Here is a 27877-nt window from a genome sequence, read left to right as displayed (position 1 = left end):
ACTGAGAATTAAGCTTTGGAAGCAGGAGTGAAGAGCCATCTCAGCTGTTCTCTGCAATCAATCAATCAATCAATCAATCAATCAATCAATCAATCAATCAATCAATCAATCAATCAATCAATCAATCAATCAATCAATCAATCAATCAATCAATCAATCAATCAATCAATCAATCAATCAATCAATCAATCAATCAATCAATCAATCAATCAATCAATCAATCACCACTGATTTGTATTTAGGTCTATAACTCTGGTGGCAGATGCCTTATAAGTTGCTTACCAAGCCTTTTCTTAAAGGATTTCGAAGAACATGGAAATTGGCCGAACATCACCCTTGGTAAAGTATTCCAGTCGCTATTTCCTTTTTCTATGAACGCATATTTGCCGCAATTTGTCCTCTTGAATTCAAACTTTACCTTCATATTCTAATCATTCCTATTTATAAAAGTGCCATTCAAACGTATTCGCCTTCTAGTGTCATTCCACGCCACTGACAACTTGGAACATACTGCTCAGTCAAGCAGCTTGTCTCTTTACTCCGAAGTTTTTCCTGTTCAAATTTACAAATTTTGTCGGAAATCATCCAGAGCAATTCGTGTAGGTTCACCATCTTAATCAGTGCAGAATCAGACAGTGATTCGCCTACTGTAATTCTGAGTTCAGTTTTCTAGAAATTTAGCCACCTTTTCAATCACTCTTTCATCTAGTACAGGAACCCTTTTTTCATCAGTATTACCCTTTCAAAAGCCTTGGATTGGGCAATAAGGATACAGGCCATCCATCCACCTGAAACTAACATATCTGCTATATCTTGCTGGAATTGCCTAAATTGAGCCTCACGCGAATGACATTTATTAAACCCGAATCGCCTTCTATTAAATCAGATAGTAATATCACAAATGTGTGAAATACAATGAGAAATAATACTTTCGAAAAGCTTAAAAGCAACACATGTCAAGCTGACTGGCCTGTAATTCTCTCATTTACGTTGATCACTCTTTCGCCTGTAAACTGGGGCTACTATAGTAACTCTCCATTCATTTGGTGTAAGTCCTTCATGCAAACAGTCGTCTAGTCAAATAATCACTTCAGGTATTGTACTATAACTCAAGTCCGGCTCCATGGCTAAATTGTTAGCGTGCTGGGATTTGGTCCAGAGGGTCCCGGGTTAGATTCCCGGACAGGTCGGAGAATTAAACGTTCATTGGTTAATTCCACTGGCTTGTGGGCTGGGTGTTTGTGCTGTTTCCAACATCCCTGCAACTCACTCACCACACATAACACACCACACATAACACAATGACATGCAGTTACCTGCACATGGCCGATGACGCCCACCCTCATCGGAGGGTCTGCCTTACAACGGCTGCACCCGTCTAGAAATAACCGCACGAAATTAACTTATAACTTACTATACCTCAACGCATTTACCTTTTGTATATCCCCAGAAATCTTATCAATGCCAGGCGTTTTTTTAGCTTTGAACTTGAGTATCTTATTGAAAATATCTTTATTATCACAGATCACTTTTCAGTACTTCGCCAGTGCTATTCACCTCCTCTACCTGGATATTATCCTTATGTCCAGTTAAATTATCATTACACACTGCTGACTAAATACTTCTACCTTCTGTAAGTCCGCACATATAATAATAATATATCTTACTGCAGCCAATGGTCGAAATATATTCACATTAATAACACAACATTAGTTATCTTTGCAGAAGGCTGTCATCGATTCGCGCCGACAAGTACAAATCATGGCATGATAACGTTCACAGCTCTTACCACAACGTTCACATACACAGTCCGTGTCTGGTTGATGGAATTTCTTAGTTTTACACAGCTTATAATGAAATCCGTGTATTGCAAAGCGTGTAATCGAGTGTCAGAGCTCATATCCTCCTCCTTGCCAGTCTTTGTAAATCATTGCGTCCGTCGAGTAAAATTCGCTCCATATGTCTCGCTACTTTGCTCTTAATTTCTCTATGAACTGTACATATGTTGCTGTAGTTGGTAGCGGTAGGTGACAACGGAGACCCTGTACGTAGAAAGGTTCGCGAGTTAACTCATGTATGAGCATTGAAGGCGTATACTTCCAGGCACATAGTGCCTTTTTCAGAATCGCAGCTTTCACTTTTTCTAGTTGCTCGAACTGTTTCACTTTTAGATGCGGCCAAACAATTTCTAATCCATGGGTGATCACTGGTGATACTTTGAGGTCAAATAATTTCAGGGCTGTTTTGATAGACAACTTATTCAAATTCTGTATGTCGTTGATGGCTCTGATTGCTGCATTTGTCCTGTCATTGATGTGGGTAGAGAAGACATTACCTCTAGTTTGTAGTGTGACTCCCAAATACTTAAAGTTCGATACATTCTTTAGAGGTCCCCCATGTATATGAAACTCTGATGCTTTAACTCCTTTCCTAAACGTCATTAATACTGTCTTTTCCTCATTTAATTGATTCCGCACATATACACTTCCCTTGCTCATTAATGATTCCTGGAATGTCCTTCCTGGAACTTGTTCCTGCCATGAAGTACCCATACCTACCTTTCCAGTTTTCACTAAATTTCGTATGACTGCCAATTGTACTTGCCATCATGTCTTCCTTGGCTGACCTTTTTTTCTCGCTAAATTCAATTTCCTAGCAAGATCTTTCAGTCTCTCCTTACTTCCTCAACCATTCCTAACCTTCATCTCCTTACTTTTCAAACTACTCAACATTTGCTTTAAACCCATCCCATAGTCGCCTACATAATTATTTACCATTTTACACTAATCGAAATTAGATTTTAAAATCTTCTTCATGGTTGTCTTATTAACCATCTGGTACTCGTTAATAGTCCGAACTTTTACAACCTTTCTTTCTATAAGAGTTATGAAAATGAAAAATGAAATGGCGTACCGGTATGGCTTTTAGTGCCGGGAGTGTCCGAGGATAAGTTTGGCTCGCCAGATGCAGGTCTTTTGATTCGACGCCCGCAGGGGTGACCTGCGCGTCGTGATAAGGATGAAATGATGGTGAAGACGACACATACACCCAGCCCCCGTGCCAGGGAATTAACTAATTGTGGTTAAAATTCCCGACCCTATCGGGAATCGAACCCGGGACCCCTGTGGCAAAAGGCCAGCGTGCTAACCTTTCTGCCGTGGAGCCGGACTTTAACTGCGATTAAACAGTATCGTGATGACTAATACCATCTATCGCTTAAGCTTCTCTGTTCGTGCCTCTAGTTAGTTCAATCATTGTTTCCTTCAACTATCCTTCCAGATTGAATTATTTATCATTTGTTGGTCATGCTTTTTCATTCGCATTACCTTACCCGTTAACATTTGGTAAATTGAGGTCACCGACTACAATCATATTCCTTTCTATGTCGTTCCCACATATCTTCCTATATCATACTGTATCTCCACTTCATCGTCACACTCACCTGGTCTGTACACCCCAAAATCATTAAGTTGGCTATTGTATTTAAACAGGAGCCTTACACCTATAATTTTGTGTTTCTCATCCTTAACTTGTTCTTATCTTACAAATTCTTCTTTCGCCAGTACGAATACTCCCCTTCATTTCGATTCTATCTTGTCTCTACGATAAAAACTCCAATTCCGGGAGAAAATTTCCGCATCCATAATATTACTTCTCAGCAATGATTCAGCTCAAATTACAATATATGGTAAATACATATCTTAATTCCACCCACTAACAACTTTGTCATCCTTACTTGCCACAGCACTCTATACTCTTATTACTGCTCCCTAGTCCAGCCCGTTTCCCTGACTGTACCTCCCCGTAACACTTCTAAACAAACCTCCTAACTTATACGTACAATTGGGGTTCAAGTGAGGGCCACCTGAGCGTCTATCCATTTCTCCTACCCACCCATTGGGATCTACAAATCTCAATCCCTGATTCCCACATACGCACTTTATGGTCTCATCTATACAGCCTATCACTCTCCAGTCAGTGTCCCACTGATAACAATCTCCCCTCCCTTACACCTCACCTGCGGTCTCATAACCAAATCCTATACATCCACACTATGCTAGAATATATCCCTGCTTACCCTACGTTGGTGGTACCAACGTGGAAAATTGCCTCATCCTCCTTCCTTTATCCTTTCCTCAACATAAAATGTGTCCTCATCCCAAGGTGGTGCAGCTCTTTTCAGGCACACTCCCAATTAAGGTGAGCTGCACGTACCATTCCAGCCACATACCAGCTTTCCTTCCATTCTTAAATTTCCGGCAGTACCGGGAATTGAACCGGGGCCCTCGAGGACGACAGCTAATAACACTAACCGCTACGCTACGGAGGCGGACTGCCTGAAACTAATTCCTGGATAACACTATAGCCTGGTTCCCTTTCCTCCACTTACTTTCCCCAAATGTCTAACAAGAGAGTTACCCATGACCAAAGCTTCAACCCCACCTACCTCATTAGATCCCATCCCATCATTGTGTCCTTAACTTCCCTGACACCTGCAGAACCTACTTCCTGCTACTTCTGCATTTTAACACTACCAACTTAGTGCCATCCTTATTGACCTCAAGTTCCCTATACTCTCATGAACCTTCCCTACGCCATCCCGTTTCTCGGAATGCACTTCCCTTTTGGCCTATTACTTATACATAACTGTGTGGTTCAAGTGAAGGTAATCTGAGCGCAGACCTCCCCGTCCTATCTACCCATTAGGATACAGAAGTCTCATTGCCAGTTTCCTACGTACCCACACAATAGTTTCATTATATTCACCATCACTCTGCAGCTTGTATCCTTCCCTCCCACTGACAACAGTCTCCGCACCCTTCCGAGCTGCCATAACCGGGTCCCACACATCCCCAACTACGTTTGTACCCATTTCTGATTGCCTTACGTCGATGGTTCCAACATGGAAAGTTACCTCTTCTAATTATCCTCCTCCTTCCCTTCTACTTTCAACATCTGCCCTAATCTAATACCAGATAATACTCTTTACTGGTTCCCTTTGTTCAACACCCTTTCCCCGCGTACCTAACAGTAGAATTCCGCATGACCAGAGCCTCAGCACCACCCATCTCATTAGATCTTGCCCCCTACTCTCCTGAACTCACCCCTTTTCAGGAAATCTTCTCCCTCAATTTTCTCCCCTCCAAAGACGATCACTGACCGTGCCTGAACTTGAGAAACGCTGGTGATGAGATTTACGGACAGTGTCAACTAGATACTTGTCTCGTATGACTTACCCTTGTGATTTCCCGGTTAGGCACGAGAAGAAGTATGGTGAATGAAATGCGAAAACGTAATACCAACAAATTCATTGTGGAAAAAATAGACAGCATTAGAAACATTAAAGTTTACGGTGTTCAAAAGTAATCTTGCATATTGCGATTTCACACGTGCAGGTCACGGTACTTCAAACACGGTTAGAATGTTCACAGGAGGCCAATGTCCGAGACACATAGTGACGCTAAATCCAGGTCAGGTACGATATTTGTCGACAGGAGACATTTATCGTCAGTCAGTTTAGCATCAGGTAGACAGCACGTGTGAAAATGAGATAAACATGGCATGCGTTTGCTGTGCTATACGGGTCGTGTAGCTCGAGGCTTGCATTCGGAAAGTGGTGGGTTCGAACCCAACCTTCAGTATAACTGAAGATGAATTTACGTGTTTTTCATTTTCACACAGGTAAATTTCGGGACTGTACGTTAATTTCTTCCAGTGTGCGTCAAATTGTGACATTGAAGCAAGATGCATGGCAACACGTGCATGTTGGGGTGGGTTAGAGAGATGTTTCTACAGTATGGAAACAGGACTGTTGCTGATCTACATCGGTTCGGAAGATCACGCGAAAGAACTCGCTGGGAAGATCGGTTTTGCTGCTTTCAGCACGTTATAGGCCCGCTGCTATTTCTACCTCATTCCGCCAGTATTTTCAGAGGGCCACTGGAGTGAATTTGTCAGATTTGACAGTGCAAAATCGGCTACACAACGGAGGAATTATGACAAGGACGCCTGTACTTTCCTCTTTATTTTTTTTACAAGTTGCTTTACGTCGTACCACACAGGTAGATCCTACGGCGACGATGGAAGAGGAAAGGGCTAGGAGTGGGAAGGAAGCGGCCGTGGCCGTAATTAGGGTACAGCCTGACGGTGCCTGGTGTGAAAATGGGAAAACATGGAAAACCGTCTTCAGGACTGCCGACAGTGGTGCTCGAACGCACTATCTCCCGAATGCAATCTCAGAGTCACGCGCCCCTAACCGCACGGCCAATTCCCTCGGTGACGAAGTTCCTCTTAAACCTCACCACAGGGCGGTTTGTGTGACTTGGGCAAAGCTCATAGCCCATGGCATCAGGAACAGTGGAAGCGAAAGCTGTTTTCTGACGTGGCCGCCATTAGCTTGGACCCTTATAATAGGGGTCTTGGTACGATCCGGTGAGAGATGGAAGTAGCCCTCCATCCTGGAGTGCCATCAGCAGCAAGAGTGTTAAATCATGTTGTGGGGTGGGGTCATGTTTGATCGATGTACTCCTTTAATCCAGGTGATATAACTGGTCTAGTAGGCCTATAGACCAACCTGTAGTTACAGGATTTGCTGCCACTGCGGGCAGCAATAATAATAATAATAATAATAATAATAATAATAATAATAATAATAATAATAATATGCTGAGAAATTGAATTCGAATGTCGTAGTGGATGATAATGCTCGTGCCCATCGAGGCATAGTGGTCAGTCAGTTCCTGGATACGCATGGCATGGAGCGAATGGTTTATCCAGCATACTCTGCGGATTTGAACTCTGTTGAACACTCATGGCGTGAACTGACGATAACAATTGCCCAACGTCCTAATCCTCCTGCTAGCATTCATCAGCTGACTGAAGCTGATATCACGGTGTGGAATAATCTGCCCCAAAACAAGTTGGATTACTGAGTTCCGCGTATACATCGTCGTGTTAGTGTTACATTCTCTCTCCTTGGACATGCCTATCTCAGCGTGGCCGAAAACCGATACCTGTTAGTGCGATATTAAATGGCTTGCAGAATAATAATAATAATAATAATAATAATAATAATAATAATAATAATAATAATAATAATAATAATAATAATAATAATAATAATAATAATAATAATAATAATAATAATAATAATAATAACAGGCTGAGAAATTGAATTCGAATGATGTAGAGTACTATCAAACATTTCCAAGAATAATACAACGCTCTTGTGACGTAGGAGTTTTACTTACAACCAACTATGATATTCAGGACAATATGGCTTTTAGTTGAACATTAATCTACTTGAGATTTGCTTTCTGAGTCACGAGCACTGAGCATGTAATTCAAAGGCTCTTCAGTCAGACCAAACAATGTACCGACTAGTTCTCTTCTATACATCTTGCGCGTCATCGCTGTGTAATAATTTGTATTGTAATCGTTGATTAGTTGTATTTGTTTTGGTGCTTAGGTTGGGGTTACGCCTAAATACAATCCCGGCAATTAACTGAGGTAAGTGTGAAGCAGCTCGGTTTTATGTCCCACTAACCGCATTTACGGTTTTCGGTGACACTGAGGTTTCGGAATTTTGTCCTGCAGGATTCCTTTAACGTGCCAGTAACCTATGAACACGAGATTGACGTATTTGTGTACCATCAAATACCATCGCACTGAGCCGGGATCGAACCCGTCAAATGGAGCTCAGAAGACCAGCGCTCTATCACCTGAGCTACTCAGCCCGGTTCAGTAATTCGTGATGAATAGGGGATAGTTAATACAGACCTTAAAAATCACAGAAAATGTTCAGTAAAAGCCCTTGAATTTATGGGAAAGTGCTATAAAATAAGTTTTAAAAAATTAAAATATTTTACCAAACTTAATTCTGATGACTATGCAACAAAGGTGTTACAAGTAATATATCCCTCTTCAATTCTCTGCACAGCAATATTTATCTTTCAGTTTATCTGAAACTGTATGTTATTTGGACCTAATGATTTGCTGGATGCAGTGTTAGCAATTTTTCCCGAAGAACCTTTGAACTCTTGTTGTTCTTCGCACTCGTGACAGATTTCTGATGTTTTACTCGTTTAATGTGCTTACTCTCCGCACTCCCTTTAAAACTGGACAATTTACAAAGTAATACACGCCCATCTTTCGTATGCACGTCTTTTCCAAATTCATTCACTAGCTGATTTTAAAACTACAATTTGGTGTGATTTCACTTTTGGCATTTTCTTGCCCAGAACTTTGGTATACACTTGGGAGAATAATTCAGTGCTGAAGCGAAAAGTTAATTGTTTCCAATCCTTTCTCTTTGTAATCTGTTTTTGGCCTTGAAGTACGCGAGGGTGAATATCTGGCTGAAGGGGCAGGTGCGAAGTGTGCTGCTTGAGGCACGTTAGAAAATACTTTCACCTCATTATCAGAGTTCTGTATTGTGTTTCTGCACACATCTCGGATACACAGGTCTTGGCCATGAAATATGTTTGGCATAACCACATGTACAGTAAGAAAATTGTATATTTGTTTTATAGTCACTTCTGGAATTTTATTATTCTGATAACAGAGAATTCATGCTTAAATAAGAACAAATGATCCACCAATTCTTCAAAATGTTATATATTGATCTAGAATCTTCTTGAACGGTGAAATAATGACCGTTTATCCAAAATCGGCAAAAAATGCAAAAGAATGCAAAATTAAAACGCGTTATTATCCTTCGTTATATCGCAGAATAAATTTCTATAGTAATGAGCAACGTTCTAATGTAAAGGGGAAAAAGATGACGTTCAACAACAACCACTCCCCAGTGATGAATATAGACAGGTTGTCTCAAAGTAATGTACTAACACTCCGAATGACCACAACGTCATGAAGACATTTTTAGGTGTAACTAATGTAACAGCATGACACGAGATCAACTTAGCTTTGAGGAGAGAAAGTTTGTCCTTAAATGTTATTGGAAAACTGAAAACGCCACGGAAGTGCAAAGACGGTTCAGAAAGGAGTTCGATAAACCGCCACCCAAGCACTAGACAATTGCTCGCATCAGAGATAAATTTGAAGCAGATGGAACCGTTCATAACGTCAACGAGAAAAGTTTTGGATGACCACGGACATCCACCAGCCCTCAAAACGAAGAGCAGGTGTGGGAAACCCAACTTCGATTCCCACAAAAGTCTCTACGACAAACGGCTCGGGAAAGGCACCTCTCAAAAGATAGCGTCCATCGCATCGTGAAGCGTCTGCGCTGGAAATGTTACATTCTGACACGAATTCATGCTCTCAATGAAGACGATCCGGATCGGAAAGTTCAGTTCTGTGAATGGTACTTGGCAAAATGTGCAGAAGATGCAGGGTTTCTACACAAAAGAGTCTGGAGCGATGAGGGCAACTTTCAATTAAATGGCTCAATTAATTGCCATAATTATACCTACCGGGGTCCTATAAATTCTCATGTTACAGTTAAACACCATGTAAACTTACCAGGGGTAACAGTGTTGTGTGGGATGTCAGCGTTGGGCATCATAGGACGAATTTTTCAACGGAACTGTAAATGATGACAGTTACCTAATCTTGCTGCATTGAAGAGATGTTTGATGATGACGACGACGGGATTTACTTTCATCAAGATGGAGCACCTCCCCAATACCATCGCGATGCAAGAGCTCACCTCGTTACAGCTTATCCAAACTTGGATTGGGCGAAGGGGTAGCACTGAATACCCTGCGCGTTCCCCAGACCTCACGCCAATGGACTTCTTTTTGTGGGGATACCTCAAGGACAGAGTTTATCGCACAAAACGAAGAACAATTGATGCACTTAAATTGGAAATTGAAAGACAATATAGCGAAATTACCAATGTATTTTTTCGTGACGTTTGTGAATCCATTGGTTCGCGTTATCAGCGTTGTCTGAACAATAACGGTCATCAATTTGATCATTTACGAACATGATTCTATACATACATGTTTCTTCTTAAATAATGCCCTCAAACTTGTCTCATTGTCCAGAAATAATGACTTCACAACCCTTCTAAGTGTTAGTACATTATTTTGAGACACCCTGTAGGAACTGAGGTGTGCCTTTAGAATGCCATAACCTCATTTGTAGAATATTCCCTTTCCGAGTTGCAAGTTCATGTAACTCAACACGCGTGATCTAAGACATTCATCTTTTCCTCTTTTTGACATAAAACGACTTTAGATATTATATATTAGGGTTTTCCTTCCTTCGCCGTCTAAATATAGAATATCAGGTTAGATATCATCCTTCTCTTTTGGCGTGCGGGCACGAATTGCCGAGAGATTTTAATACTGAATAGAGTACATTAATATTGTTCCGATAAAGTTCAAAATCTTGTCCCTCGGATGCATCTTTCCCTTCATTCAAAGAAATAGTTCAAGTGACTTTATTTGAAATTTTATTTCGTATTTTACAGCTCTGTTTGCGATGCAGCACCTTCTGAACATCTTGTTATTTGCGTGTTATTTTGTACAGGAAATGCAAATTGTGTACTATTTTTGTTGTTGTTGCTCTTATTGTGCTTCTCTTTTCAAGTATAGACTGTTTGAGTTGATGTACAGTTTATATTTTTAATATGATTATATTTTTAACCCCATTTGATCCTGATCAGGAGAGCAGCTGTGTTAACCTTGTCCCATATTACCGCGTGGTTTGTCATAATCTAACTGCTTTGCTTGGTGTTTACAGGTTTCCCCGCTGCCGCGTATGCCGCATATGCGGCTGGCCGTGGTTACTCGGGGTACCCTAGCTTTGGACTGCCATATCCCACAGGTAATCATTTGGCCAGTTTGCACCACCATCACCATCATAACCACCATCCGCTGGCGTTGCTCCCATACCCGCTTGAGCATCTGGGAGTTTACGGCACCTCGTCCAGCATGCACGCCATGCCTCTGTGAACTGAACTAATCGTACTAACATGATACGGCAACGCGAATCTCTGATGCATCTTTTTGGTCAAGTCTGGCCTTAAAACTTGAATCTAAGACACACATCTTGTTTATTATGAGTCTTGAAACAACACAGCAGACTGTGGTGTAATTGACTCAGTGTGCCACGCTTCCCGTGTTAATTAGGCTTCATGAATTAAACTCATAAGTAATTATTTAAACCAAGCAATCCTAATCTCGTTAGAATGTATACCCGTCATCTCGTAATGTAGGCAGTGCTTGAGCGTTAGCGTCTGACTTATGGAACGTATAGATTTTATTGGATGTATTATTAGCTGATACAGCACACTTTCAGATATGTGTGCTTTTAGGAAGGTTAGCAGTTTGTAGGCAAATGAGAGAATAATTTTATTTTAAAACTTATGATATAATTAGTATAATTCATAGTCTTGGTCGTGTTCGCTGTCAAATGTATTTCGCGAATTACATACTGCGTTAGTGTGTTTTTTTCTACTTGAAGGCATCTACGAGTAGCTAGCGGATATTTCGTAGTGAAATCGTTTACTATTGATCGTAGAAGTCTTAGATTCAAGAAAGTCTAGATCTTATTAATATTAGCTTGTTATAGAAATTCAAAATGCAAACTTTTACTGCTATTAATCGATGAAATTATATGAATTGTACCATTTCGACTTCCATTTTGTCTGTGATGTGAACATAATTTCAATTAAAATGGTGTCTTAAATCAGAAGTGATATTCATATGAAAGCTCCTATTGAGACGGCATCTCAGATTCGTGTGTTAGACAACTCTTTAAGAGATAATCCGGAGACAGTCATTCTCGTTGAATTGGAATGTTCGTTCGTTGCCTGCCGAACGGTCGTCTGCTTCTTCCGGGTGTCATTACAAATTCCAAATCCGGTGTAGAAAGGTAGGAAGACTTGATCTTTTCTCTGTAGCATAGATGTTGTATAGAACGATGAGCGACGTATTGTAGGAAGTAGGTAACACCTCTGTCAACCGTTAATATTTAATTGTTGTACCTACGCTTACATAATTCAGGTGTCTATTAACCCAGGTGGAGGGGATCATCACACCTCCAGTCTCTGTACGCTACATGTTAGGGGTCTAAGCTAGTCATTCACATATGTTCCTCATTTTCATTCAGTGACAATTTATGCTGCAGCTTGTGTTAATGTGAACAGTTGAGTCATGTCATTTCAATCATTTTGCTGAAAATTATTGTACATAATATGTACATGTATATCATATAAAATGATTATCATTTCATTAACGGCAAGTTAATTTCTACTTATCCAAGGTTTAGTTTCTAGTTATCAACGTCGTTACTGTTTGCCTGAATGTAGAGTGTTCTCCATTAATCTATAGTTTAACTTTTCCCTTGATCATACATTGTCTTATACGTAACTTTGATAAAAATTATTTGCGATCTATTTATATTAAAATATTGTACAGCAAACTTTGAGGAGCATATTGACATTCATCGAACAAGAACGTCTGCATTTATTCGTAATGCTGCGAACAGTAGCATACTCGTCCTTATCATCTGCAGTTAATAGTTTAATAGAATCAAAACCTCATGTTATGTCATTGTCATGCATCTCGTAAAATGAACCCACCTACCATGATGTACGTGTGCAGAGACAATGGGTAATGCCTCTTCTTCCACCACCCGTAGCATAACAATCCTTACGTGCCCCCATGTCTAACCGCTGCCGTGTCCAGCTGTCTTAATTGTGGGTATGTTCATCCATAATCTGCATACATGCATATATATATATCTATCTTAACTACCCATCATATCGTCCACGTTTGTTGCATTTACTGTTGATGTTTGCTATTGTTAATCCAGCGGAATATAGGTTGTGTTTTTTCTCGTATATTTTGCGAAATCGGATAACAAAAATAATAAAGAATATTTTTATGGGTAATTTTTTGCCAAGATGGGAGATGGGTGTGCTTTTAAAGTACATAACTATGTTTTTAAATAAATAAAAATAACACCAAAATACTTTTTTTCTGAGAATTAATGTGTAAGAATGCTAGCTAGCATGCTAGTCCGGGTGTTTTTGATTCATGACTTGATAACTGCCTTTAAGTTGGGCAGTGCAATATTTTCATTTGACACGAATATTCAATTTAACACAACACTAATATGATCAACCCGTCCTTCAAGCACAGTCCTTCCAGATTGGGTCTTGTATGAACCTTTTTTACATATTACATTGCTGTTTCAGTAAAAAATATTATTTTCCAATCCTTGTCATTATCTGATATACGGATCATCTTCTGTTACGTTATACGTACAAATATGCTTACGTGTTTTCACGTTGCTATGTAAAGCATATCATTATTAAGAATCCTCAGTAGCTTTTTAGCAAATTCTTACATTATGGCAATGCTTTTATCCGATAATGTTGTTCTTTCGTGAAATGAAAGTGCTTTAACTATAAAAGTTCGTTTATCGAATTTTCATTATACTCTACATTATTTGGCATAGTATCTCATAAGGTTATATCAACATCTATTATTAAGCTACCCGTATTGTTAGTTTTGTCTTCGTCAACTAGATAAAGCTTTTCCTTGCTTCTTCCGGAAGTAGTCCGCATGTGAACGTAGAGTCCGTTAGAGCACCTTGTTTTGTATCTCGTTGTTAGTATACGCCGCTGCGTATCGTGTATTGGAGAGCAATAACTGTTGAAATTATTACTACTGAATTGTTCATAAATGTTGAGTAATGCCAGTGTATTGCTGTAGCACGTTAACAAACTAACCGTAATTAACTGACACTCAGTATTCTTCCTGTACTCCTGTGTGTTTACATAAGAGTGTGAATGTAAATTAATCTTCATGCGCATACAGTGCATCATATCCTTTATGGTAACAATTATGCATTAGAATCATGTAGAGTCCAACATGTCATGTCAGTATGCTGATGCCTAATCAGGATGGTAATATTTTATGAACATTTTATTATGTTACCCTTCACTGTACTTCACTTAATTTGGGATGAAACGTTGTTTTACTTTCACGACATATGAGTTAATTGATTTCATAATTCGTTATAATATTCCACAAATAGCCAATTTACATACGTGGTGTTGCGGAGTATTTTGTATTCTTGATAAGTACGACCGACAGAAGGTTTGCCATTTTGTCTTACAGTGTTGTGGCTTATAGCATATTTACGAGATGTTTACAGAGAGAATAATCTAAAACCAGAAATCTGCGTGTCAACAACTATTATGTAAATGTAAGAACATTTTAATTACCCCTTGAACTTAAACCATACTGTCGCACTGCTTTGGTTAGCACACACGTATGTAACCGTGGGTTCTCACCAGACAGAACAGAACTTACAGTTCGTATTTTGAAAACTGTGACTGAATATAAAGCCTTGTGAAGATCATTCTGACTGCTTAACCCTGTCCGGTTTCAATCTCTCTCTCTCTCTCTCTCCCATTCAGTCTTCCAGGACATGGTGTGGTCAGTAAATTACCAATACTAGTCTTATTGGAAACTCGTAACTGACTTAGAATGGTAGATTCTCCTATTCACTGTACTATTATACTTGCTAATGCTGAGTAAAATTTATTATGTAAGTATCATCCTGCATAAGGCGTCAGAATTTAATTACAGAGATGACTTGTGCGATATTAGCAGTGATATAGATAGCAGTAGTGATCTGTCTACTAATAAATCTATTAAAATCTGAGTACAAAAAGTAATCAGATGTACTATTATTAGAAAGTAAGGTCTTATTAAGTGATAAAACTGACAGTATTTCTAACCATGTATTCCAAAGGAAAGAGCGCGAATTAACGCTCAGTTAATTACACCTTCATAAAAGTAATACATCTTCCTGTGTATATTTTATATTCTTCCCTATTAACAAATGTCGACTGTTGCGTTATTTAAGTATGGGGGTCATTTAATTTTGAATTCGATTTCAGTTTCCTGTTAGGTTTTTCTCTCCTGTCATCCTGCTTTGAAAACCGTTTCTTCTAGTTTTTAAAAACTGCCGATTTATTTATTTATTTATTTATTTATTTATTTGCTTCCTTCCAATTTTAAAATTTGAGAACGATTTATATCTATTAAATTAAAGACTGCTTTTTGTATTATTTGTATTTATATATAAACAGTGGCATTGCTCTTGTTATTCACCATTATGAATTCATTACTAGTACCGCTAAGCCTATGACGTTCATATTTGCAGCACAGAGAATGATCAGATTTGTTTAGGTAATGTGTCAGTTGACACTGTTACATCATGTTGCGCTTTTTATCACAGAATGTTGTAACGTCTGGTGACCCTCAGGCTTTTTACCATCAAGAGAGAGAGAGAGAGAGAAAGAGAGAGAGAATGAGAGCAAGTGAGAGAGTAAGAGGGAGGGGGTGAGTGTGTGAGAGACATTGTATTTGTAAGAGAGAGAGTGTTAGAGAGTGAGGGATCTACGACGAGCTAATGGGGAGTTCATTTGGGCGAACTTTCTACTCCTGAATTTTATTAACACATAGATTATTTTTTGATTTCAGTACAAATCTAAAAAATAGTCATTTCTTTAAAATGTTAAGCAATTAAAGCGGAAAATTTATTTCTGGTTCGTAAAATGATAAGACATTAAATTCACTTCTTGTTCCTTCTGTGTAACATTTGTATGAATAGTTGTCGTTGATACAGGTGGTTGCAACGGATATATTCTACTTATAGAACGATCGATTTAATGTGTCTTTATTTCCCTTACACTTTTGCGCATTCCCGAAATAAGTTCTGTAATTGTTGTGTAACGTGTAAACAAACATCATATGTTTTAAACGATTCGTGTAAACAATGAATGCTTCGTTTGCGTGGGATTGTACTCACTAAAGTATTTTCCTGTACTCGGTATTCGATTATGTTAAGATAATCTAAGGTAATGGAAATTTGTTTGAAGTTTGTTGCCTTGTATTTTGTTTACATTTGTGGAATGTCTCATAATGAATATTAAGGTTCTAATCATGCCACAAATTACACTGATAGCCAAATGTACACCTCTTTAGCTCGTTCCGTTTAGGTAAGTCATAGGCCTTGGTATCACCGTGTTTTTCTTGTCTTTTTTCTTTCTTCCTCAGGTATGGTTGGGCTTATTCCCGATAACCGAATACTACTGGGTGAATATGTAAACGTAAATATGGTGGCTCATTCATGAAGGATGAAAGATAAGGAGATATTTTCTTCTTTTATCAATGTACTTTTGTAAAATGTACACTTTTAAATAAATTTCATATATTATTATATTTAATTTGAACGAATGGATATTGGTCCTTATTCACTGCGATGTGTACAATACGGCAACAACTTCTTCTGTTTGTCATATGACCTAAACTAACGAAAGGAACAGAGGAGGAAACTCTACGAAACTGGCCAGAAAGCATACTTAAGTGTAACAGTGCGTGTATGAGGTTATCATTCGTGGGTTCTTACTTACCGTTCTCGAGCCTGACACAGTCTGTCAATTGAGATATACTAACCTGAAGCTCATTAAGTAAGGAAATGGTGTTTTTGCTTTCAGTGCATTATTATTCTTAAAGTTTGTACAGGATAAATGAGTGTTCAAAATTTTGTGTTTTGGCATCATTGATAAACAGTAATTGTTTATTCCTTGCTTTATACACGTAATTGGAATTTTAAGAAGATTCTGATATTGCGTAAATGTTTACCCTGTTGCTTACATACACAATCGTTGGTAGAGGTGAGATTTCTTGAAAATACTTTACACTTGAACGATTGCTAATATTACCCTGTCCATTGTGCTGGCAGTAGTGATTAATATCTTTAAGAAAATAAAACTCTCCAAACAGGTTCTGTGTTGCTGAATAGGTTTGGTAGTTTTACCTAATTTGAAAAGGAGGATGTATCTGAATGGTATGTTCTAGGAAACTTGGTTGTATATTTACATATATTGCAGAACTTCTTTCAGTGTAACTTATTATATTCTAATTATCTTGTAATTGTCGGAATTAAATAATAGGATAAGTACTTCATTGTAATCACAAGTTGACCATGTGCTTAAATCAAATTGCGCTACGCACAAAGTTTTATATTATTGCTTGTTACACTCAGGCTTGTTATCTGGTGAGCAGTTTTTTTAGCGGATCATGGTTATCGATAGAAATATTCATTATGTAACTTAAAGAATATATAAAGAAACATTACAATGAGTTATTTTATTTTATTTTATCTCAACCTTGCAGTCATTTTTACTTTCCTGTAGTAAACAATTTTTCTTGACGGCTCCTCACACTACCTGTCCTTACCATGGGAAGTTGCAAGAGATGTAAAACTTAAATCAATTTTTAAAGAGTAGTGTACACATCACTTTCACTGTACTCGTTGTGTCCCCCGTCGTTTTAGAGGCCGTTGTGCTGTTGTACGCACTTAGACCCTTCACTTTCCAATAAGTAAAAAGTAAACTAGTGTCCTCGCCCCGAGGTGGTGCAGCTCTTTTCAAGCACACCCCCATTGGAGGTGAGCTGCATGCACCATTTTGACCACATACCAGCCCTCCTGCCATTCTTAAATTTCTGGCAGTACCGGGAATCGAACCCGAGCCCCTGAGGATGGCAGATAATAGTGCTAACCGTTACGCAACGGAGGCGGACAGTTTCCAATAGAAAGTGTGCTTTAAATATTATTCAGTTTTATTTTCATTATTATTTAGAGCCAGGTGAATTTTAATTTCTTTTTCTGGGAGATAATTTCTTACATTTCTAGTCTTTTCTGCCATAAATTCTCTATCATTGTAGTCAACCATTTCTATTTCTAGTTCAGTATAAAATTCTTGATCCTTTCAATAACTCGTTGGCCTTTGAGTAGAGGTCAGGTATACCACAGAATACTAAATCATTTAAGGTGAGATTTCATCTAGCATCCAAATTGTTTAAATATAAAGTATCGTAAATTATGGCTTTAAGTTAGGTAACCAAATTTCGAAGATTACGTCTGTCTAGAAATGAAATGAAGCTTGGTAAACGTGTTATGATATTAATTTCATTGTACTTACTTCGATAGATGGTATTTCTGATCATTTGGTCGCGCCTGTTACATTGCTTAAAGGGTTGTAAAATTTATTCCTTCTCATGCCCGTCTTCATGTATCTTGCAATATTTCATTTATGGAAGTATCATAGCTGCGTGACATAGTCACTGGCGTCTCATCAAGGTGGCCGTGGTTCAAATATCACCTAAAGCATGTGGAAGTTTTGAAACGAATGGAGTCGCTTCCACTTAAAGTGGAGCTCCCTGGTTAAATCACGGTACCAACTGTCACGTAAAATTACAAACGTGCTTTCCTTGTTAATCATTTTTATTAACTCTAAAAACTCAGAATAGTTACAAGTTCAACGCGTTTATAAAACCATGTCATTTATACAACTATACACAGCTCCTGCAGCTTCATTTCCAAAACCCTCCAAACCCATTATAGCGAGATGTTTAAGGAGACATTACATGATGCATTAGATAGCGTTCATATTATCCAAGGAAGAAGCAAGAGATAACATTTTCCGCGTCTCATTATCGGTAAAAGCGTCCAGTTACAAAGCTGAACTCTATGATTTGATGGTAAAGGGTAGACAGTGCGATAATTTCTACATGATACACTAATTACGGTCGTGATGTTTGTTAAGAAAGGAAAAGTATAATCTTACAGTTTGTCTGTCCTTTTATGCGTCATATTTCCTACATCTGTCTATAATATTTCTCCCTGTCTGCTACCATGTCTTCTTCCTATAAATATGCTATTTTGGTATGTCACTATGTGGGTAGTGATACTAATCAGTTAATGTCTCGTCTGAAGAACTGGCGCAGAACTAACACTCATTTAGCAGGCTGACAAGTAACTGTAGGAAAACTCCTAAACGGTTTACGATTTATTTTTGTTCATCATGGGATTTAGTAAAATTTTCTTCGCTGTTTCACCTCTAGTTCATTAAATAGTTAATGCTCGCCTTGGTTTGCTATTGGTAATTATCGCAGATGTGTTTAATAAAGCTGCGATACCTATGTTATTCGACCAAATCGTGTTTCTGACAGATATAATCTGCTCTATGGATTTTAATAGACATTGCACATCAGTTATTGCAATATATATGGGACCAGCAAAATAAGACGGGCGCGGAAAATATTTTCAGTAGGACTGACGCGAAATTGACATTTGTTAATGAACATTACATAAGATGCTGGAAATGACCACCGTTGACGTCGATGCAGCGCTGTGCTCGATTTATAAAACTATGAGACATGCGTAGCACCTCTGCCTGAGGGATAGCAGCAACAGCGTATTAAATTGTCTGCTGTAACTCTTCCAGTGTGTGAGGATTATTGGAGTACAATTTACCATTCAATTTGCCGCACAGGTAAAAATCACAGGGAGCGAAATCAGGCTATCGAGGTGGCCATTCGATTGCACTGCACCTGCTGATTGTTCTCTCCTCCTCGAACACCTCATGCACTTGTGGCAAGGTTGTCAAGGCGGTGTGTGCTGTTGCTCTGTCATGCTGAAAATACCCACACAGTCGTTCGTCTTATGTGAGTTGATCCACATATGGATTAAACAGTGTCCGTACGCACCGGTTAACTTTAACAGTTTGGTGAAAGAATCGTGTTACGATGCGAACACCAGACATTGCGCACCACACACCAATCCTGAGATTATACAACGACTTTTCGATGTACTGATGGGGTTTATCTGATGCGTGTGTTCTGTGAGTTCACATACCCTGACAGGCTGAACCAGGCCTCGTCTGAAGAAATGAAAAAATGAGTATCCAAACTGACTCAACTTCACTCAGAACTCAACATGGGAAGATTCGTCTGGACGCTTTAAAGCATTCACAACAGTAAATTTGTAACGAGACAAATGCATGTCCTTTTTGATAACATTTCGACACGGCGATCTCATTTATTACAATCTGCATAGATCAATGGCGTTGAGATTTCGTCGGACTTCGTTCCAGGCTTTTATTCGCCACAGAGTCCGTTTCTCGCCATTTTGGCACTAAGTTTTGCATTCCAAACGTTGCTGGTGTTTTTTCCAAAACATTTCTAGTCTTAAACTCTTGCTCAAATAGTTTCGCACAGGTTTTCGCATAACACTCGACAATTATCACGCGCTGTGTTATCCTAACCGCCATTGTGTGTTGCATTCAACTAGTCACTGTACACTTCTGCTCCTCTCACGCAATGACACAGCGACGTACTCAGGAAAGAGAATACGGGACTCGCGTACGCGCAGACATGTGACAGCAACCCATTGGTACATCGAAATCACGATTTTCAGCATTTCCTGTGATGGGCAGTTCTCCTCTTCACTAACAAGGGTCAATTCCGCATTAGTCTTATAAATGTTTTCCGGCCCAGTATTATTTGGTCCACACGGTATATACAGAACTAGTATAGAACATGTTATCTAGCAACTGTATGAATTATAGTGGAATTCAAATATTTGGAAAATATTAGGTTTTAAAATGGTTTTGTAAACGCAGAAAAATTCCATTAATCAGTGATAGGTTGGGACTCGTATGAATTAGATACATTTTCCAAATTTTTCGTATTGTATTAAGTAATTCAACTTTTAATTGCCAATTTTGGGAAGAAGTAACCTTTCATTCCTCACGTACTATAAGGAAGAATGTTATCCTGTGATTAAGGATACCATATCGCATTCAAATTTAGTAGTCTATCACTTTCCCCTTTTCCCTAGTAAACTCTTTACATATATCCGATATATCACCCAAAGATACAGTACATACTTCTTTTATCTTCCTAGGACCCGATGGAAAGTTTCCCAGTTTTTTATAGTCCTTTGCGAAGGACTACCCACTATGCTTTAAGCCATTTCGTATGGTCTGGCTTTATTTTACCGTTTTATACAGAGATAAGTTCTTCAATGGTACAGTGCATTTAAATTACCATAATTATGTATTCTTATGAGTGAGTAGTTTATCTGTCGTGCTGAAGGCCTTTGAAACTATTTTGTCTCATCTTTTTTAAGCTAGCGTGAATTTCATATGATCCGACAGCCATTTTTGTACTTTTGTCAACATGATCTGTATTCAGTAGTACAGTAAATAGTGCTTGTGAAAAGTATAAAAATGCTCCACATATTTACGAGAAGAGATTATTTGACGAAATTCTTTTCTGTACTCGTTTCCTGCCTACTTTCACGTGGTATGAGAGTACGGGGAATAGGAATCTGAAGAAAGTTTTAACAAAATATTTGGAGGGGCAATTTCTTCTTTCGAACCTAAGTTCTTAAAAAGTTCTGTTCGACCATGCATTAATACGCTAATTACGTATGACGTAACTGTAGCTTAATGATATACAGAAATGTAGTGCCATTCGTTAAGGTACTTTAAAGTATGAAGGCTTTCACGGCCGGTGTCAATATAATAAAAATCTTCCGGGCTATTATGCTGTGGTCCACTCCTCTCGCTTCTTCCAGACGTTTCGACTACTGCTGCGGTAGTCATCTTCTGTGGCGTCGTGTAGATACTCTCTCCTGTATCCCGCAGTCGACCGCAGCAGTAGTCGAAACGTCTGGAAGAAGCGAGAGGAGTGGACCACGGCATAATAGCGCGGAAGATTTTTATTATACATTAAGGTACTGTTGTTATTCCAACTAATTTTATCCGATATCAATTAAAATCGTACCTGGAACAATCCTCAAACCTGCAAAGCAGCAATCTATAATGGCATACGCGAGTTTTGAGATTGACACTGACTTCGAATCATCGGAAATTGCGGCAGAAGCGTTTATTCTTACCAACAATATATTGCCGCAAAAGTCAAGGAAGATGTATGAAAAATCCTATGCACAGTTCATGGACTGAAGAAAAATTGACTTCATTCCCTGTGTTTTAGTGTTTCTTACTTTGAGGTTAAAATCTGTGCAGGTCAACTATTGAACTGGTCGCAAACACTTATATATCATGCAGGCCATCAGTTTCAGTAGTCGAATACTGACGAGTGTGGGTGGATCTATATCTTTTTCGAACTATATTTCACTATGCTGGATCATTAAGTAATTTTTGATAAAACCATTAAAGATGTTTCATGAATGTCAGTATTTTTATTTCAGTAATTTAAATCTTGTTACAAGGTATTTCTTGCAAGTATTGTTTGTTTTTAGATTGTATTTAAGTATTCGTAGATATTATACACACGGTGTTGCACTTAATGTTATGAATATCAATAAGGTACACTGAGTAGGTTAGGATTTGTTTTAACAGCAGCTAATTTTGGCCAGGCTTGCTGCCTGCATTCGGGAGGCGAAGGGGCTAGTCCTCACCGTCGACTCTTCTGAGAATAGTTTTCCGTTATTTTCCGTTCTCCTGCACTAAGGCGAAAGCCGAGAGGGTTCCTATTATACGCTACGGCCGCACCCACTTCACCTTCTCCGTAAATCACATCACCGATACAAATCTCCGTGGACTGAGGGACGGTGTTACCTGCACGGGTACGGAATTAAGAGTTTAAACACATTCAATAACGTAACACAGAGCTGTGCGGCATTCTGGAGGCCGTTCGTTGAACCTATCCTGAGAATGGTTTCCTATGGTTTCCCATTGTTACTTCAGGAAAATCCCGGGACAGTTTGTTAGGCCATAGCAGCTCCCTTCTCTCTCTTCACTTCTCGGATCACCGACACATCTCATGGCGAGAGAGGAGGAGTCACTCCCTAAGTTGCTCATTTTACCTCTTCAGGGTTTGTTAAAAAGAGAAATAAGATATTTTGTTAAAACTCAAACCTTTCATTATGGTCGAATAAAAACAGTCGTATGTACCTTGCCTATAATGATAATTCAGACGATCGTATAAAAATGATGAAACTCGCTTACGTTCGTTTCACAAACATAGGCTACTCGCGTCTTAGTAAATGCCGGTTTAGGCTCATTGAGGAATGTACTATTACAGATCAAAGGACGTGAAGGCGAGTTTTACTAATTTTATGGCAATATATAATGCCCTATTAGCTGGATTTTCGCCTCGTATTTAGGGTTCTTCGTAAGTAGTTAGTTCATAATTTTTAGTTTGCCACCATAGACGAGTAATCCTCAAGTCAAAACGATTGAAGCATATTAAAGGTCTGGCTCGAGAAGAATGTTAAATGAAACATTTAATAATCTATGCACATGACGTTTGGGAGCCCAAATGGCTTTGGTGAGTAATACAAAAGGATGTGAAATATTTAAAAATATGTACACAGTCAGGTAGTGTACGCGCAAAGAATATAAAATAATACTACATGGCCTTAAATGGACGTGATAAGGATGTTAATATATGAAGTTGACTTTCTGCAAAATGTATGTATATTCAGAAAAGAAATTACCAACAGTCAAAACTACAGGTTTGAAACATTTTGAGTGATTAATGACCCATTATTTTCATGTTCTACATCATATAAATATACTTTTTGCAGTGAGGTATAGCACGTAATGGAGCATATCTAGAACAATTTCTGTTTTTGTTAGAAACTATCATGTCCCTGTTCTTCCTCTCCCTAATATCAAGTAGGTATACTTTTATCGTCTGGAATTATGTATATATTGAGTATACACGATTTTGAGAACATGGCTGTTTCATTCACTTTCAAGGCAGTATTTTTCGAGTTCAAACCCGTAGAATTCTCCTAGTAATCCTATAACTCATCCGATATCCTGTGTATCAATTGTAAGTATGAACCGTGAAGCCTAAGACATTGCTCAGAAATTTCTTCGAGTATGAATGTTAACTTGACTAAATAGCATCTTATCTTTAAGGGCAGTTGTTACTCGAATTCCTAGATTTACAGGAGCTGAACTGTTCAAATTGATTCTAAAAGAAGTGCCAGTAACTCACTGGAATTTTAAAACTATTATAGACTTCTCCGCAGAGAAAATATCAATTTAATAATTAATATATGTTGTTCTCGGTCCAAAATACTATATTTTATTGTGAACTGACAACGCCATATTTTATTTCGTTCTGGTCAAAGCAAAAATTATCGCATATTCATTTGACATTTAGGACAATATTTAAATGGACAACCACTAGGTGGGTCCAATTTTCAGTTCACAGATGCACGGCCTGCATGTAGCCATTCTTCTGGTGCAGATGTTAAGTCCGAGCTAGGCACCCCTGGCCCGCACCCATTCCTGTTAACCTCCCGAGCTTATCAGGTTCATTCCAATCTGAGATATTTCAGTGTTGGTTCTTTGGGTTATCCGTAATTGCCATCCAGCGAATTGTTTGAAACAAGAGAAAAGTACTGTTAATTTTTTGAGTGAAATTTGCTTTTAACAAAAGTCCTTGTGTTTATATCCTGTGATCGAGTGTACATATAAAAATAATGCTGCCAGGAATCGGTAAGTTCTGAACCAAGGATTCTTTTGCGAATGTGACTTACATCAAGAGAGTACGTATGTGTGATGAACAGCATCAGCTTACTGTTACATTCTATTTAACATGGTTAGTTTCTTTTCACTGACACGAGGTATTGGAGGCCTATCGCCTGTTGTGTGAACGTATGAGTGTAAGTGTACATTGTTGGTGTGGACATTATCATATAAGTGACTCATAAACTTACTACGTAATTCGTAACACATATCCTACATTTATTATTGAACTTATTCTTCAGCTGTGGGTCGTGATACCGACCATTCATCTTGTGGTCATTCCTGTGTAATGTTTGAAAATTATTATTATTATTGTTATTATTATTATTATTATTATTATTATTATTATTACAATTATAACATTTCACTTCCTAAGTATGAGCCTGTTATAAATTATTTTGTCCTTTGTCTCGTGTAATGTTGTTCACTGACTTAAACCAATCCTCCCTAATGTGCACGCATAGCACATTTAAAATCGCATTTCTGGTAAATTAGGCAATAACAGTAAAACATTAATAATAATGATAATAATAATAATTATGTACATGATATCATACATTTTAATGGTATGTAATAATAAAAATATGTATAATATTGACTAAATTTTCCTTCTTTCTCCTTTTCTTGGTGATTGGTTCATGTGCTTAACTGTTTTCTCTAGTAATGCTTCCTCTTCTTCTCATAGCCCACACCTCTCAAAAATACCATTACTGCTTATAACACGGTGTTAGTAATCCCGCTTAGTAGGGATTACCCTAATTAGGAAAGGCGCATTAAACTGTGTGGTAAATACTTGAAATGTAATTATTTTAAACTATTTCATAAACAGTTTTGGCTGTTCAAAATTTGGAAATTAGATGCACATCGCTGAAACATCCCAAGTGGGAGAAATTTCTGTACTGGCCGATATATTATAGATTAATTGAACTTACAAGTCCGGGGAGCATACGATGAATTTCCCAAGCGCAGTTCTCTCTCCTACGAATTAGTTACTTTTCTTAAAAATATAGCCCAGGAAGTTTGCATGGTTAAGTCTCGAGTATCTGACCCTTTCATACTGAAGTAGCTGAACTTGTTATATAAATGTTTAAAGATGTTTCATCAAACTAAACTGAAATAACTATGTACTCCTGTACGGAATTTTATGCTAAAGTTGTGTATTAAAAAAAATATTATAATGATGCATTCAGTTGAATAACAGACAAACGTGCACGCGAAAAATTGAGTTTAAGGTGGGAACTATCATGTTACAATAATGCATTATATGGCAAGTTCATCGAATCTGTTAATATAGTGTTTCTATAATTCTAGCGTGTAGATTTGTTCCCTTTCTGTAAATATGGACTAAAATAAGGGTATCCAACTGCTTCGATATCCGCAAAAGTTTTAAATTTGGATTTATTTTCAAACCAAACTCTTTTCTCAGGTGTGATGATTTTCATGTACTTAACATTACTAAAAATAATGTATTCGATACGAAACAGTTTGAGATGCCCTCTTAGATTTTTGTTTACTTTGTACTTTCAATAGGCTACATAATTTATATCTCCAGTTTAGCGAGCCTCAAAATTTGACAAGTTTAAATAGATAAATATAGGACTTTCTAATAGTTATCACTACTGAGCAATTATGTTGAAACGTCTATGGTGTGTTATTTCTATTTTAATTTTATTTGTTTAAGCACTGGCGTTGGTAAACTGGAGGTTTGAATTGCAGTAGATAGCTACGATATATATTTGTACTCTTAGATATAGAATACTTTGGTGAATATTTTCTCCCGACATCTTGTTGAATGTGAATTACTGGTCGCAATATCTTCTGCTTAGGGACTGTTAATAGTTAGTCTATTTAGTAAGAGGTCAGGTTCTATTTTTTATGATATAGACCCCAATTCTTACTACCTGTTTGAGTGTGTGTGAATTTGAGTGTGTGATGATATTTTAGTCACCCATCCTACCCTATTGTTGTAGTTTTTAATCCCATAGTTTGACGTAAATTAGCGTGATACTCGTAAATCATTCCAGTTTCACTGCTTGCCTTCGGTACTTCTGAGACACAGTTGTTCCAGTTGCATGTCAGTGTATTGTTGCGGTGATTGTCGACTATCTGTCTATGGCTGTTAAGCTTTGGAGCGCAAGAGGATATTGTGACAGTAGCAGTACACATTGTCTGACATATTACCCTTTACTGTACGCTGGTCCTTTCATAGCTAATAACAGTGTCAACACTAAATGCATTCCGTAGTGCGAACTTAATTACGATATCATACTTCAGGTACTACAATTCATAAAATTTTAAAAATCATTCTAACAGGATTGTTGAAAATGTACTTTTCTACATGATATATGAAAAAGTACAATAATAATAATAATAACACAAGGATCAAGATATTAATTTTTAAGTTAGAAAATTCGCACCTTTTAAGGATGCTTTCATTGTGAGGCACAGGTTTAAAATGATTTGAGTTGACTCCCCGAAAATATACTGCAGATCGTGTGATGTTGTAATCTAATTTTAACATAATACAAATGAAAACTATATTAAATGATCCCAATATTCATTTCATTGAAGAGATTTAGTGGCTGCTCTGGCCTATCGAGTATTTTCGTACGTCTGAATTGTATTCAGCAACACAGTTTGCGCCACCTACGGAACTTGTAGATTTTAATATGTAGACGAATTTTGACTGTGGCTATGTGTAGTAAGGGTACTTGTGCTACCTTTCTCGAGGTTCTATCAATGTGTCTCGCTCACAATGAAACTAATGACGGAAGCTAAGTCAGCATCACTCGATCATTTAGGGGCGACACCGCAAGTTAGCTAACTTCTCACTCATTGTTTACAATTTTGTGCTCGTGTCACTTGTTCAGATCAAGATTACTTTCCTCAAGGTTATGAATTTCTCATTTGGAATTCATAGTATTGCTCGAGTGTTTTCGGAAGCATAAATCGCGTGGAATGTTATAAGAACCACGCCACTGCCTTCCGACATATATTTATTTTTGTGGGAGAATTAAGCTGGGTTATAAAGATAACCTCCTGTAAGATTGAATAAGAATGTAATTCAATGACGATTTCGGGTATTTTTATTTGTAGTAAACGTAACTTCTATGTAATTGCAGACATTTCCAGCTCAAACACTTTCCTAACATTTCGCAGTTAATCTGCCGGGTAGTAATTTGGTTCGAATTTATCTGGAAAGCATTTGTGTGGCAACGGTTTGGTTAGTGTTTTGTTTGCTTTCGTACTAACAAAGGAAGTCAGACAATTTTTCCAGATGTTTGAGCAGTGAATATGGATGATATTTCATGTTACATGCATAACAGATGCAGCGTAGTGAAAGAAATATACCCTGCTTAGTTAGGGGATATCTTGTCTCCTACCAATATATTTTAGGTAGATTTACGTAGTCCATTTCTTCGCTCATCATAATCTATATATATAAAGTAGCTTGTCCTGACTGACTGACTGACTGACTGACTGATTCATCATCGCCGAGCCAAAACTACTGGACATAAAGAAATG

General features: G+C 38.1%; 1 protein-coding gene across 10 annotated transcripts in view; it reads left to right on the top strand.

The window, feature by feature from the left end:
* Positions 1-27877, top strand: part of Rbp6 (RNA-binding protein 6) — a 1759572-nt gene that overhangs the window by 1643678 nt on the left and 88017 nt on the right. For all 10 annotated transcript variants that reach the window (XM_067141638.2, XM_068226323.1, XM_068226322.1 and 7 more), the window contains one exon: positions 10711-10794. In XM_067141638.2, the coding sequence (XP_066997739.1) occupies positions 10711-10794 (84 nt within the window). The remainder of the gene's footprint in view (positions 1-10710; positions 10795-27877) is intronic.

This window comes from Anabrus simplex, chromosome 2, assembly GCF_040414725.1.
Source record: "Anabrus simplex isolate iqAnaSimp1 chromosome 2, ASM4041472v1, whole genome shotgun sequence".
In the NCBI taxonomy this organism is placed as follows: Eukaryota; Metazoa; Arthropoda; class Insecta; order Orthoptera; family Tettigoniidae; genus Anabrus; species Anabrus simplex.
The sequence above is the reverse complement of the archived record's forward strand: the minus strand, read 5'-3'. Positions and strand labels throughout refer to the sequence as shown.